General features: G+C 39.0%; 2 protein-coding genes across 8 annotated transcripts in view; one reads left to right on the top strand and one right to left on the bottom strand.

Moving 5' to 3' along the window:
* Window positions 1–3724, top strand: part of OFD1 (OFD1 centriole and centriolar satellite protein) — a 35080-nt gene extending 31356 nt beyond the window's left edge. Inside the window, 4 exon segments of the mRNA XM_003917416.4 lie at window positions 1616–1773; window positions 2538–2708; window positions 3213–3280; window positions 3567–3724. Coding sequence (XP_003917465.2) covers window positions 1616–1773; window positions 2538–2708; window positions 3213–3280; window positions 3567–3609 — 440 coding nt within the window. The 3' untranslated portion in view covers window positions 3610–3724.
* Window positions 3725–5452: 1728 nt separating this feature from the next.
* GPM6B (glycoprotein M6B) overlaps window positions 5453–14707 on the bottom strand; it is a 170521-nt gene continuing 161266 nt past the window's right edge. For 4 of the 7 annotated variants that reach the window (XM_009197217.2, XM_009197215.2, XM_031660522.1 and 1 more), the window contains 4 exons: window positions 14462–14633; window positions 11720–11793; window positions 10628–10693; window positions 5453–7489 (listed from right to left, as the gene is read on the bottom strand). In XM_009197217.2, the coding sequence (XP_009195481.1) occupies window positions 7340–7489; window positions 10628–10693; window positions 11720–11793; window positions 14462–14633 (462 nt within the window). In that variant the 3' untranslated portion in view covers window positions 5453–7339. Of the gene's footprint in view, window positions 9042–10627; window positions 10694–11719; window positions 11794–14461; window positions 14634–14707 lie in introns of all 7 variants that reach the window. The other 3 variants (XM_003917418.3, XM_031660523.1, XM_031660525.1) reach the window with 1 other exon arrangement.

Below are 14707 nucleotides of genomic sequence, written 5' to 3'. Positions count from 1 at the left end.
ATGCGGGGAGAGAGAGAAGAAACTGTGTTGCTTCTCTCCTATTGGTAAAACTCAGTTCCTGCTGATCGCTTTAGAACAAGGCACAGCAAAAAGGTTCAAAGTCCTCTGCTGAACCTATGAATTTTTCTGCTTATTAGCATTGCTTGGGTTAAAAAAAAAAAAAAATGTAGGTTATGGGTCAGAGCCAGAAGAGAAAGGTCAGCATAATTGTCTCTGGGATTGGGGTCTAATTAAACTTTTGAGATGTAGGGACCTGTGCCAAGATGCAGAGAGAACAGACAAGTAATTAAAATATGGGCCTTGCCTGGAAGGAATAGAAGTGGAAGAAACAAATATGTGTAGTTTTTGACAAAGCAGGTACAAGATATCCTGCAAGTAAGATGCTGGAGTGGTTACTTGTCACTTCAGGAATAAGGAGGTGGCGGCATTTCAGTTGGGTCTTGAACAGCATTTCAGACTTTGTGAGAGCAAGGGAGTGCTACAGACTGAGGAGACAGTGAAGGTGAATGCTGAGCAAGGAAGATACAGCCATGGCCAGGCCCCAGTGAGTGGGTTGGTACAGATGAAATATTTCTAGTACAAAGTTGGTGGTGATGTAGGAAATCAGTCTGGAAAGAAAAGGGCAGATTGTCAGAGCCTGGACTACCATGGCATTGGACTCAGAGTGGAGATGCTGCACACACAGCAGATCCACATCTTCCTGTCAGGAAATGACTGGTGCAGATGACCACAGGTTGTTGGAAGGCAGAGACCGGCTTCAGGGAGAGCCTTGACTGAGCTGTTTCAGTAGTCCAGGAAGATGGTGAGAAGGGCCCCTGTTGCAGCCACAGGACAGGGAGTGTGAACCTGCAAGCGCTGGTGGCTGAGTGGTTGGAGGGTAGAAAGAGTATGATCGAAGGACTGGGACGATCACGCTCAGGACAAAGCTGGTGCTGTGGGGTTTCCACATGCGGATGACAGGGAACTATCAGAAATGTGGACATGAGGCTAGGGAAAGAGATCAGGAGTAGAGGAAGAGATATGGAAAGGATCCATATACAAGTGATCGCTAAAACCCAAGGAAGGGCTGCTGTCAGTTTGGAGGAAGTGGGGAATGAGCAGTGAGATGGCTGGAATGGCCGGTGGGGGGAGGGCAGTGGTGTGATTTCTGTTCTGTTTTGTTGGGGTAGGACAGACTTGAGCATCTTTATGGGAGTAAGACTTCTAAAACTACTGTGTACAGAAATAGGGATTAATGGCTCAGTCAGGGTCCTAAAGATAGGGGAGGGATTACAATCAAAGGCAGAGGCAGAAATGCAGGGTTTGCCTTGGAAAGGAGGGAGGAGATCTGTGAAGAAGATGAGAGCATGTGACATGGAGGGAGGACAATTGGAGTTGGTCATGGTGAGGATGACTTGTTATTTGTCTTAGCCAAGTGAAGTAGGGTGCAGTTCAAGGAGTGGGGTTGGGGGCTTGAAGTGAGTGAAAATGAAACAGTGACTTGAAGCAGGTCACAGAGTCAACTAAAAGCCAAGCAGAGTCTCCGTGGGTCTTGGCAAGGGCTTCTGCAGACTGGTCCTGCATTCATTTGAACAGTCTGATACTGGAAGCTACTCTTTATTTTCTGTCCTATTAGGTGTAGATCAGAAACAAATTGAAGAACAAAAGGAAGAAGAAAAAATACGGGAACAGCAAGTGAAAGAACGAAGGCAGAGAGAAGAAAGAAGGCAGAGTAATCTACAAGAAGTTTTAGAAAGGGAACGAAGAGAACTAGAAAAACTGTATCAGGAAAGGGTAATAAGTATGACTTGATTTTCTGTACTGGTTGCTCCGTTGTACACCTTTCGTAAGTACATTGAGCTCAGGGAGGGGAGTCAATTGGTGTACAAAGTCAGAGGAACGGCAGGTGCCTTAAAAGGCATCCCTGTCCTCTCCTGGTCTTACAGACGGTGAGAAAGGCTGCACAGAATGTGCAGCTTAGGAGTTTTGTAGTAAAGGATGGTTTTTGAAGGTAATTTTTGTACATTCTCATCTGATCCTTAAAACAAGCCTGTAAAAAAGGTAGACTGTGCTTTGCTGCAGAACTTTGCTTTGAAAACAGGGTTTAAAGAAGAGGCTGTCAGTGTCAGCTAGCTGGGACTAGAACCCAAGGGAGGAGATGGCTGCCAGTCCATGGTTGCTTCCAGGGGCACACATTCCCTTCCTCCTTCCTCTAGTTCTCTTCTTGCCTTCTGTGTCCCGATTCGGTCCTAGCAGATGGATTACTCTGTCCACTTAACATGCCTGCTAAGTCTTGCTTTAATTACTCTAACATATGAATGTTCCTTGGACTTCTGGTTAATTCAAGTCTAAAGCACAGGACACTTGCCGATTAATACCTTCCTTGAGATGACATATTTGTCTTCCTTTGATGATAGCAATGACTTCAATTTTAAAAATTAGTCCTCTGGCACACAGGCTATACTTCAAGGATCGGGATTAATATTAGTGCATTTTTAAAATACATAAAGTTTTACAAATATATTTGTGTATTATCTGTTTTGGTGCCTATTTTATAGAGGATGATTGAAGAATCACTGAAGATTGAAATAGAAAATGAATTAGAAATGGAAAATGAATTAGAAATGAGTAATCAAGAAATGAAAGACAAATCTGCTCACAGTGAAAACCCTTTAGAGAAATACATGAAAATCATCCAGCAGGAGCAAGACCAGCAGTCAGCAGATAAGGTGCCAGTGCCATGGACAGGGCAATCTGTGGGTGGGGGACATCCAGGGCTTCCGTGGTTTAACTTCTTGGGATGGGAATCCATCTTCTCCATTGAAGACAAAAAGGTGAAAAGTATAGAAAATCCAAAGTTCAAATGGAACCTTGAGTCTTTTAAATATTCTACTCTTTTGACAAAAACTCATAGCTTTTTTGCTTAAGGTAAAAGATTTAAGAGTTTTTAAAAGTTGGGGTGGCTCATTAAGAACAAGGAAGAAAAGATCTATCATATAACAAATGCATTAGTACTGACATTAATATTTTATGTAAGTCTGTAGTAATATGGGTGTTAAATGCATACCCTATAGTTTATTTTGATGTGCTTGCTAAATTTCATGTTTAAAAGTCACCTCTTTTTTAGACTTTTAAATTACATATATATTTCAAAAATGGTTCTTAGAGAAAAGTATTTCATAAAATTAATGCATATCTAATTTCAAAATTTTCCACCCCCTCCATGTAATCAGAGCTCAAAAAAGATGGTCCAAGAAGGCTCCCTAGTGGACACGCTGCAATCTAGTGACAAAGTTGAAAGGTACCTGTTTTCCCTACATACTGTTTCATACACAAACTGTTAATTGCTCATTTTGTCAGCCAAGAGAAACGGTTAGATGTTTGAGATTGCCTGTAAGAAGTTATTGAATCAGTCAAAATTACTGACTATAAAAACGACTGAGTTTTTTAACTTGTGAAATTGATCCTGATATAAATTGTAAGCTAGGGCAGAAACCCCCCAGGGAAGGAATTGAGAACATTATGAAGATAGCAAATAAACTTGACACAAAATTTTACATTTTAATTTTTGTCTTTCCCTAATTTAGTTTAACAGGCTTTTCTCATGAAGAACCAGATGACTCTTGGTAACCATGTTTGCTGCCCAGCTTCTAACTTACATACCATGAGAAGTTACATAACATTTACCCCTTTGTAAGTGTTTCTCTATCATCAGACAAAACTCAATAAAAATGTGTGTAATCCAGTGTGGTTTTTTTTTTTTTTTTTTTCATAATTTTGATACCACAGTGTGTGAACCAAGAATAATCTAGTCACGTGAAACCTCTTCTCCAGTCATAGTATTTCTCATTCATTATAATAAAAGGAACTGGCTTTTAACCTCATTTTTACCTTAAATTTTTAAATGAGTATATCTATCTTATTGGTCAATCTATCTTATTGGTCAACTCCAGGCCTACATTTTGGAAGTTTAAGCTGTGTTCTTTTCTCTCCAAAGTTGGGCTGCTACCTGTAAAACAGGTTATTTTTCTCAGCATACTCCTGTTTTGTCCCTGAACATAAAAACATTTTTCTAGGCATTAGAAATAGTAAGATATTGCCTCTGGTCTTTACTTTTGACATCTGTGGTTTGAATGTATGTGTCCCTCCAAAATTCATATGTTGGAATTTAAACCCCCCCAGTGTGATAGAATTAAGAGGTGGCACCTTTCACAGGTGACTAAGAGTGGGATTAGTGACCTTATAAAAGGGCTCAATGGAACTAGTGAGGCCCTTTTGCCCTTCCACCATTTGAAGATACTGCATTGGTCCCCTCTGGAGAACACAGCAACAAGGCACCATCTTGGAAGCAGAGACCGGGCCTTCACCAGACATCCAACCTGCCAGTGCCTTGATCTTGGACTTCCCAGCTTCAAACGGTAAGAAACACATTTCTGGTCTTTATAAGTCACCCAGTCTAAGTTATTTTGTTATAGTGGCAGGAACAGACTGAGATAGCATCTTTATTATGGAATCTTTGGTCCTCATACTTAATGAATGGGCTTCAAGTATTTCGTTTGTTTTTAAATGAATGGGCTCCTTCCCTATAATTGACTTCATTTTCATCTCTTAAAGGTCAAGTTTTACAAGTCAGAACTGGAAAAAAATCTCTACTCAACCCTCTAAAGGGTCCTAGGTTTTGTGGCAGGATCACTGTGGATAATTAAGAGGCTGCTTGTGGTTTTATCTAACCATTATTTTACAGTTTCCTCTGTTGACTCATGTGACTTAAATAATTGCACAAAATGCCACTTAAACAGAAGATACTAAGTAGGGTGACAAATAGCACACGAATTGAGCTCCTGATTGTTCTCCTGCCATGCGTGAACAAAGGGTGATGATCTAGAATCAGCACCTCATTTAGGAATGGCCATGTGTCAACAGTGACACAGGCTGGGCCTCACTAAGAAAGGTCAGATGCACAGAATCCAAATGCATAATCATGTTGACAGATAAGAGTTTAAACAGATGATAAAATAAAATCCTAAGTAACGTATTTAGCTCTGCTACTCTAGAGAGTCAACCGTTAGAACTAGGTTTTTTTATATTCCAGAATAAATCAATAGACTTTTGTACCTTTGGTTTGAAAAATAACTACACACATGCTCTTATTTTGTTTCTACTTTGCCCAAGTTTAAGCCTCGTTGATCCTATAGGTAGATGGCATTTATTTGTTGAAAAACTACTCAGAAAAATTCTTACTTTACACAGAGAACTACAGAAGTGCTAGTGGCACTTTTATGCCCAATACAGCCCAGTGGATTATATAATATTTTCTTAAATTGCTGAAAAGATTTTTGCCAGAAATAAACCAAGTAGCACTCACAGACTTGATTTCCATACCAATGTGAAATCTTGACTATGCACATTATTCAAAAGTGACACCATACTGAGGACAAAGATAGGATTTATGTATGGTAAAAAGGCAAGTGAATGAAGCTATAATTTTATTTCATTACTCTTAGTACATCCACAACTATTTCCACCTAAATAGATATTTAAAATAAGCATACACAAGTATCGACTATTATCTACAAATATTTATTGTAACACTTGAATAGAACTACAGGAAGCCCTTGGCACTGATAGAAAATATTGATTCACTGTTAGGTTACAAAAATTTATACATAGCAAAATTTAATGCTCTTTACATAAAAAATATTAGACTACTTAAACAAAACTTCCAAAAATTCCTGGTAATAGCTACCAGAATTAGAAAAGTAAAATTAGGCTTTAGACACTGCCTCTTCTAGAACACTGGACTCTGACAGCACCTCCACTGCTGGAAATAATAGTTAAATCTGTCATGCAACAGGAAAACAAAACACTAAGCTATTTTGGAACAACTGTTCTACAAAGAAGAGAGCTTCTCTTAATTAAAAAAAAAAAATCCCAAATAGGCATTTTTAGGTATTAACCAAAAAAAGAATCCAAATGAAATATTATACTTGATGTTCAATTTTAATAGCATCTTAATAAAGGTATGCTTCCTTTCATTTGAATACATTTCTGCACATGTATATGTTATAAAATCCAGGAAACAGCCAAACCACAAGTTAACTCTTAACAATGAATATACATAGTTAACCCTATAGTAAGCAGCCCCTTTGAAAAGCACTGATGCACCCAACAGTTAATATGAATCATTTCATAAAGAACAACACAAAGTTTACCATCACTAATACCCAGTACCTACAGTCACTTAATGTTCTGGAACACAATAATGTAGAAGGCAAGTTTCTTTTGAAAATGGCTTAAACTCAAGCAGTTCTCTTGCTGAACATCAAACTTTATTCCAGGAAACTAAGATTTAGATAAGAAAAAATGTAATACCAACCCTAATTTAAATTACTTAAGTATTCAAGTCTGTAAAAGCAGGAGGTTAGAGGTCTGTGGTCAGTTTGCAATTAGGTTTTAGATAGTTGGTATGAAACTGTAAACTTAGTATCCAGACCACTGAAAAATGGTTTAGAATGGTGGTCATTTTAATAAGGTAACACTTCTTAATTAAAAACATTTATGGAACAAAATTCTGTGAAAGATATTTGGGTCTCTAGTTATGATATAAATTCTTAGAAATTCAAAGCAAATACTCATTAAGGCAGAGCTGACATTTCCCAAGAATAATGAAAATTGAATCAGTATTTTGTTAAAATGAAATCTGTTACAAAATTGCTTCTGGAAAGCTTGTCAATGAGTCCAGAATCCAGATTGTTTAATAGTAGGGTCAGCAGAATTGTAGCTAATTTTAGCATTATTGAAAAATATATTTCTGATTGACTCAGGAAATTAAAGGGTCCTGGACTTGGGAGGGAAAAGCTAATTTGAAAAGTCAGTCATAAGAATCACATTATCTTTGATCCAAAGCTTAATAAATGTCAGCTGTCAGAAATGGAACTTTACATCAATTCCATTTTATTTCCTATGTAGATAACACTTATTTGAGGACAGATGGCATATATATGAATTTATGGTGTTACCCCTTGATGCTGGCATGTCACAGGTCCCTATCAAGGGGTGTGACATATTCCATTAGTGTCTTGGTAGAATTGCCCTAGCAATAAAAGTGAACATGCCACCACAGATTCCCAAAGTGTTGCCTTTTAAAATGGCTAACATGAAACCTCCAATATTTGTTCTAAAGAAAAAGATTTACCCACTGGAAGGTTTTCCTAGAGATACATCCCAGCAGCTTGAGACAGACAGTGAAGTGTTTGTACATCTACATTAGTTTGGTGGGATACACATCTGTACTGCAGAGCAGCTGTCTGATGATTTGTCAGAGCTGTAAATACGTCGGTCGAAACACTCTGGCAAATATTTATGTGTAAGAATTGAGTTGTTCTTTTGACCGAGACTGGATATCTTGCAGTTCCTGTTCTTCCTTTGCTTTGATATCCTGGTAAGCCTGCATTTTGCTCGCATCCTTTAAGTAAGCCCAGTTAGAAGACAGTATCATGAGGAAGTGGATCTGGAAGAGAAGGGTGAGCATGATGGCTAGTGAGCATGTGAGAAGGCAAAGCGAGGCGCTAGTTAGATTAGACGGACTTGACTTTAAAGGGGGCGAAGGTTATTCTGTATTAATACTCGCTCTACTAGCAGAGCTGTCAAATCCTGAAAGCATGCTCTACTAGTTGGCTTCGCATTAAAAGGCTGAAGAAAAGTTAGTACACAAACATAGTGAACTGGAAAAAAATGGCCAAAGGTATTGTTAAGAAAAAGCAAAAATGAAATACAAGAGGGTGTTTTTGTTTTTGTTTTTTTTTAACCATTTTGAGAGTAATTTTAAAGATTGATGCGGAAGTTCGGGAGCACATTGTATAGTTGAAATAAGTGTAGTGTGTGCAAAGACATTTTCTACCTGTAGATAAATCAATTCCCCCAAAGGCCTAAAAGCATGAACAATGTTTATTTTGAGTAAATAATTAAACTACATATTTAACATGGAAAAAATTAAGTGAATGTCAAAACCAAAATTAAGAACTATAAGCAAAGCATGCAGTCTCTCTGTTAACAAAATTTAGTTGTGAAACTACACTTTTCATTTTGTAAATGCCGTTTCATTTCATAAAATGCAAAAATCCTCAGTATCATTCTTTACACTTGATGCGGCAAACACTTCTTTCCTATTTTCCTTGTATTTCCTGCAAAATAAATCTACATCTCAAGTTCCTTATAGTTCATACTTCCTTCTCAACATATTTGAGACCTTCAGGTCCAGGCCTAGTTTCTCTTCCCGTTAAAATCTTACATGCAGCTTGAGAACTAGCTATGAGGAAACAGTTATTACTTACCAAAACACACAATTTAAGGTTACCAATTTTGTGGGCTCTAACGGAATGATTGTGTTGTTGGGGGGGAAAAATATCCACATATAAATCCTTTTTTTCAGAGAACTGGGTGACCTTTTTCTTTAAATTTTCATCTGGCTTATTTGAGGGTCATTTAGTAGTGAACCATGTGATCATAAAAAAATTGTTTTAAATTTAGAACATATTTGCAAAGTATTTTCCAGAAGGTGTGACAAAACAAAATCCAGATTAAATCCATTTCATCTTCAGCACTTGTTTTCATTTTCATCATTGAAACTGGTTATCAAGCAATCAAAAATAACAGAAAATGTTATTATTCCAAAGTGTTAATACTTCATTTAAAGATATTGCTCTCTAAAGTTTAAGTATGAGAACATTATTTTAAAGAGGATGCTCACCAGTGTCAGTAAATAACTGAATCCTTTTCAAAATGTGGAAATAGCCAGATCTCATTATTGTGTAATTCATGTACAGTAAGTCATCTTATTAATCTACCATGCAAGATGAGTTTACTAAAGCTATTTACAAATTACTGTAACAAAACTGCAGAAACCTAGACTCTGCTTTAGTCTGGAGTGTCAGTAATATTTCATGCTACAGAGCATAGCTCTCTAAAACTCCTTATGCAATTTAGAATTTAGTGCAGCAATCTTCCCGACTCTTAAACTTCAAAACCGCATAGTTATATGTAGTAGCCATCATGTAGATCAGCTGGTGGAAGAGAACAAAACAGGACAGTAAGATACAGGCAGTGAGGGCCAATGCCATGACACTTCTAAACTTGGGTGGGGATGGGTGCCTGCTCATAGTCTAAGGTGTTTCTTTTTTTTCCCCACTTAAAATCACAAGAGACAATTTTCCTATCTAGCACACACAAACTTTTTCTCATCACATATGTACAATGTAAGTCATTGGTTCTTCCCTAAGTTTATTAAAAGTACTTGGATGTGTTTGAAGAATAACAAGACAGAGAGCTGGGTCAACAGCATGAGAAGGATGAAGCTAAATGCCTTAATCCCCTCATCTTTCCAAAACCATCTGCTCAGCAGCAGGCAGTCATCTTTCCTACCTGTTGCTCAACCAAAAGAACAGGTCACCCCCATGATTTTACAGGTGGTTTTTTTTCATAGATTCTAAGGGGAAGGAATGATTTAATGGTCAGAAAAACTGGGAATGACTAATTTACAAGCAGCTGAGATTTTCCCCTTGCTCTACCAGTCTTAGTTGGTTTTCCTCAAATCACAAACCAAGCCCTCCAAAATTACATGTGTACAAACATATACATACATAAGAGCGTGTGTTTATACAGTTGGTTTTCACTACTTGTAGATTCCATATTTGTGACTGCCTACTTGCTAAGATTAATTTGTAACCCTTAATACTTGAGGCACTTCTTTTGCAGTTATTAGCAGACATGTGCAGAGCGGTGAAAGTTGAGTTGCCCAGTATGCACATTCCTAACTGAGGTTGAACAAGGCAACACGCTGCCTTCTTGTTTCAGCTCTCAGACTGTAAATAAGTATACTCGAAATATATTTAGTGCCACATTTTTAACATTTTTTTTGTGGGTGATTTTGCTGCTTAAAATGGCTCCCAAGCATAGTGCTGTCTAGAGTCCCTAAGCGCAAGAAGATTGCAAACTGCCTGACCAGAGAAAATGTTCATTAGAGCAGCTTCATTCACATGAATTCAATATTAATCAACAATATATATTAAATAAGGTGTATTTACACAGAAACACACAAAACAAGCTTATGTGTTGATACGTTGATGAAAATGATGTGACCAGAGGCTCACAGGAACCTAGCCATGTATTTCCCCTAGGAGCAGTGGTCCAGCATTTGCTAATTCAGTGCTTGAGGTGACTTTATGGAACATAGCTACTGTGTATGAGAGTAACTATATAAATGTATATATATGTGCATATTTCCACTTGTAAATTAATCCTTGGCAAAGAGAAATGGGTAATGCCTCAAGTGAGCATTTCATTTGTGTGTGACTGAAGTCATGAAGCTAAGTGCTCAGTGCAACAAGGTAATATGCTTGGTCTAGCTGATAGGTGTTGATACCCTCTTTTCTTTCCAGAGTCCAAATTACATCACCTACAATTGGTGCCAAGGCAGCCAACTAATACTTCCTGCAAACTACATGCGGTAAGTTACACAGGCGCCAGTTAACCAAGGTTGAGTGCCAGAATCATTGGCTTCAATAGGCTGGTAAAAGCTGGAAGGGAAATCTGTCATTTAGAGGCTAGAGGGAGGAGGCTAGACTAGGGTGGTCTTGGGGCCATTACTCACCAGGGCAATGACGGTGGCACCAGCTCCTGCACAGGCCACAATGAACAGGTGATAGGACATGTAGAACTACAAAAGAACAGGGCACCAACATAAGCATTTGATGTGTAATGAAATGGCCTACACTCATTCTGGGGTGCTGCTTCATCTGTCTCCTTTGCAGCTATTCTCTGCAAGACTGGGCACAGGCCTGCCTTCTCTTCATGCTCTGGCCTCATGGTGGAGTCACCTGAGGAGCTTTAAAAACTTTCTGATGCCCAGACTGCCCCCCAAATCAATTAAATCTGAATACCTAGGGGCTGGGCCTCAGCCATCAGTATAACATAGTGCTGCCTTGATGGCTGAAAGGTGCAGCCAAGGTGGGGAGCCCCTGCTTCAAGCCACTGCATATTATGGATATACAAATTGACAAGTTGGATAGGGTAGGAGCTGATTATTTCTGTAACTCACTGCTTTTTAAAAGCTTGCCAGGATTTTCTTAAATATACAAGCACCTACAAATGCATTTATAAACAGTTACAAGCCAATGACCGAAGAATGTTCTAGGGCTGAGACAATTTAAACCAAAGTGTTAGGATACACTCCCTATTAAGAATGAATGAGAAATAGAGAAGTAGCCAAGTCATTCCAGAAATATAAATGATTAACTGTGGCCTCATTTATTAAAAATTGGGCATATACACAAATTCCTCTACGAAACAGAGGGACTCCTCTATGAAAATTAACTTACATGTGTTCTGTGACAGGTGTTCCACTTTGAAAATCTTTCTGAAGAGGTGAGAGAAGAATCTAGATATATTATTAGGTTTGTAGGTTTGGGTTCACCTCTAAATTATTGCCCAAAGGAAAAGCTCTCCACTTCTTAAGGATTCTCACCAAATGGGTTGGACCATATGAAGTGACCATTTTTGTAGGTCAAAAATGGCTGAATAGTGATGGTTACATATAGCTCAATCTTAAAGAGTCTAAACAAGGAGCTTTCCTTAATAGCATTTTAACCATCTCTCTCGCTCTTTCTATAGCTAGGAGAACCCTTGTCTCAGCCTAATATTCAAGGGTTATTCTTACGAGCCCTCTGAACTGTGATGAGTTTACCTCGTTTGTGTTGCAGATGTTCTCCAGGGCAGAGCCGCATATTTTTCCCGGGAAAGCATTCCAAGGAATGATACCTGTAAAATGAACCCCAATAGGATGTTAGTACAAACTACAGTGCCTCATGTTCTTAATAGACCCCACCACTTTGGATGCCAGTTACAGTGTAATTGTAGGCTATGTTCCTTCATTAAGAATTGATGGATCTGCTGTCTGCAGAACAAGCATTTTGGAATAAATAGCCCCATTTGAACAATAGGCCAAAAGCAAAGCCAACTAGTCCATAAGAAATCTAAACAGCCTGATATTTTTTTCCCCTACAAATTGTGCTTTATTCAGTGAGGGTTCATATTTGGAAGTTCATATTTGTAAAGATTAATTTTCAAAGCCAGACTTTCCCTATAGTTACTGCAGACAACCCCCTCGTAAAGCATTTTATCACATTGAGGTCAAAATACATTTCCTCATGAATGTTGTGGTCTGTGGCCTTGCTGTCCAAGCTCTGTTAGTGGTCTGCCAGGAGTTCCAAAACTGCAAGTATACACTCGGAAACAAATTACAATTTGACAGAGTAATTTATGTTTGTGGGAATCCAATAAACTCTGGATTTGTACTTTGTCTTTATTTTTATATTCATTTTTATTATGTCTTATAAATATATTAGAAAATACTTTTGGATTGAAAATCAAATTGGAATTTTTTTTTTTTTTTTTGGAGACAGAGTCTTGCTCTGTCACCCAGGCTGGAGTGGACTCCCGTGATCTTGGCTCACTGCAGCCTCCACCTCCTGGGTTCAAGCGATTCTCTGCCTCAGCCTCCCGAGTAGCTGGGATTACAGGTGCCCGCCACCACGCCTGGCTAATTTTTGTATTTTTAGTAGAGACGGGGTTTCACCATCTTGGCCAGGCTGGTCTTGAACTCCTGACCTCGTGATCCACCCGCCTCAGCCTCCCAAAGTGCTGGGATTACAGGTGTGAGCCACCGCGTATGGCTGGAAATTTTTTAAAAAGAAAAACACTACTGTCCTTTACCCTAGAGGGTGGGACAAGCAGAGTCTATGATTTCTCTCTCACTGTAACCCTGAGGCTCCTCTGCAATGACAATTGTCCAGTGGGCTGCTGCTTTCTTCCCCCTCTAATGCATAAGTTTGTGCTTAAACACTCCTAGGAGGTAAGGAGTGTTAGAAGAAGAAAAGTCCTTATTCCTTTCATCCTTGACACGGGCTAAGAGTACATCTTTATACCTCAGAAGCATGGGAAATTGCCCCAAATTGTCAGTGAAACCATTAACTATAACAATACATAGGCAAATATAGAGGATTTAAAAAGATGATTGCTGATTACCAAAAATTTGTGGCAAAACATTTTTAAGGAGTAGGGGAATGATATACATTTAGATATTCATTTACAAATACTTTAACAGCCAACTTTAGGCTCCGCTTTTAGCTCTATCATAAAGAACAGTGTTGTTTAGCCTTGGTCATTGTGAGAAGAGATTAGTCTGATGGGTAGTTTCAAGCAAATGTAGTATTATATTGTAAGGTAAGATGCTGAGACTAAGCCACATGAGAAAAACAGCAGAAATGAAATAGTCATCTCTCTTCAGAAAAGCTCTGGAAGGACAGTTATTTCCTCTTCAATTCTGATGAAAGCTTTTCCCCCCACCCCCTGGTTGTTTCTGCCAAGAAAAGATTTCCTACCATCGTGGCTGGAAGCAGTAATTAGACTCCTCCCTGAGGATGCTGCCCTCTCTTACTCAGCAGCAAAGTCAAGTCCCAAATTAATTGACAGGAGGAGCCAGTGGTCTCTTCTGGGGCTTGTCACAATGAACCAACCTTAGATCCCTATTGTAAGGATCTCACTCATTAGAAAATGCTTGAACTGGTTTCCAACAGCTGACGATTTTTTAAAGAGTATGTTCTGATGACTTTAAAATATGTCTGGATCTAACGTTGTCTTTTTCAGTACAGATGAAGTTTAAGCAGTTAGTCATTTTAAAAAGACCAGATTTGAGGAGTTGGATATGCAAATTAATTGAATTATACAATGTGTGCAATATTATTTTGAATGGAAAGTTGGATGTTATAAAACTGAAAATAAAGAAAAAATATAATCTTTTTATAGTGGAGGTCCAGAAGTCTTTTTTGATTGAACTGCATTATGAAGTAGTTTCATATTATGAAAAGCTTCTTTTACTACACACTTAACATGAAAACCAGGCCGGGCGCGGTGGCTCAAGCCTGTAATCCCAGCACTTTGGGAGGCCGAGACGGGCGGATCATGAGGTCAGGAGATCGAGACCATCCTGGCTAACACAGTGAAACCCCGTCTCTACTAAAAAAATACAAAAAACTAGCCGGGCGAAGTGGCAGGTGCCTGTAGTCCCAGCTACTCGGGAGGCTGAGGCAGGAGAATGGCGTGAACCCGAGAGGAGGAGCTTGCAGTGAGCTGAGATCCGGCCACTGCACTCCAGCCTGGGTGACAGAGCAAGACTCCGTCTCAAAAAAAAAAAAAAAAAAAAACAAACATGAAAACCTAACGAAATCTTGACACCTAGCAAGCTAAAAGCCTCCCTGATGTTTCCACCCAGAAAACAGCATATTGAAGGGAAAAGTATAAAATTACTGATAGAAGGGATGAAACAGATCATGACAATTAAAAGGATGCTCATGTAATAATTAGGTCCAGACATATGCATGAGAGGACAATGAATTAATTGGGGGAGGGGTGAATTAGAAGGAAGTACCGTATTGTCGGATATCCACACAGATCTGCTCCACACCCGTGGTCCCGTTGGTCTGTGGTGACTTGATGACTTCACAAGTTGACCATATGTTGTAGAACATAAACACGGGCACCGCTGAGAAACCAAACACGCCCAGCCAGGCCACTCCGAGCACATAGGTGAGGAAAACGAACTAGGCCAAAATGAGAGGAAGGACAGTCATCACTGAAACAGGCAGATGTGTCCCCTGAGTGGAAGGATTGTGCA

This window comes from Papio anubis, chromosome X (genome assembly GCF_008728515.1).
Source record: "Papio anubis isolate 15944 chromosome X, Panubis1.0, whole genome shotgun sequence".
Taxonomy (NCBI): domain Eukaryota; kingdom Metazoa; phylum Chordata; class Mammalia; order Primates; family Cercopithecidae; genus Papio; species Papio anubis.
The sequence above is the reverse complement of the archived record's forward strand: the minus strand, read 5'-3'. Positions and strand labels throughout refer to the sequence as shown.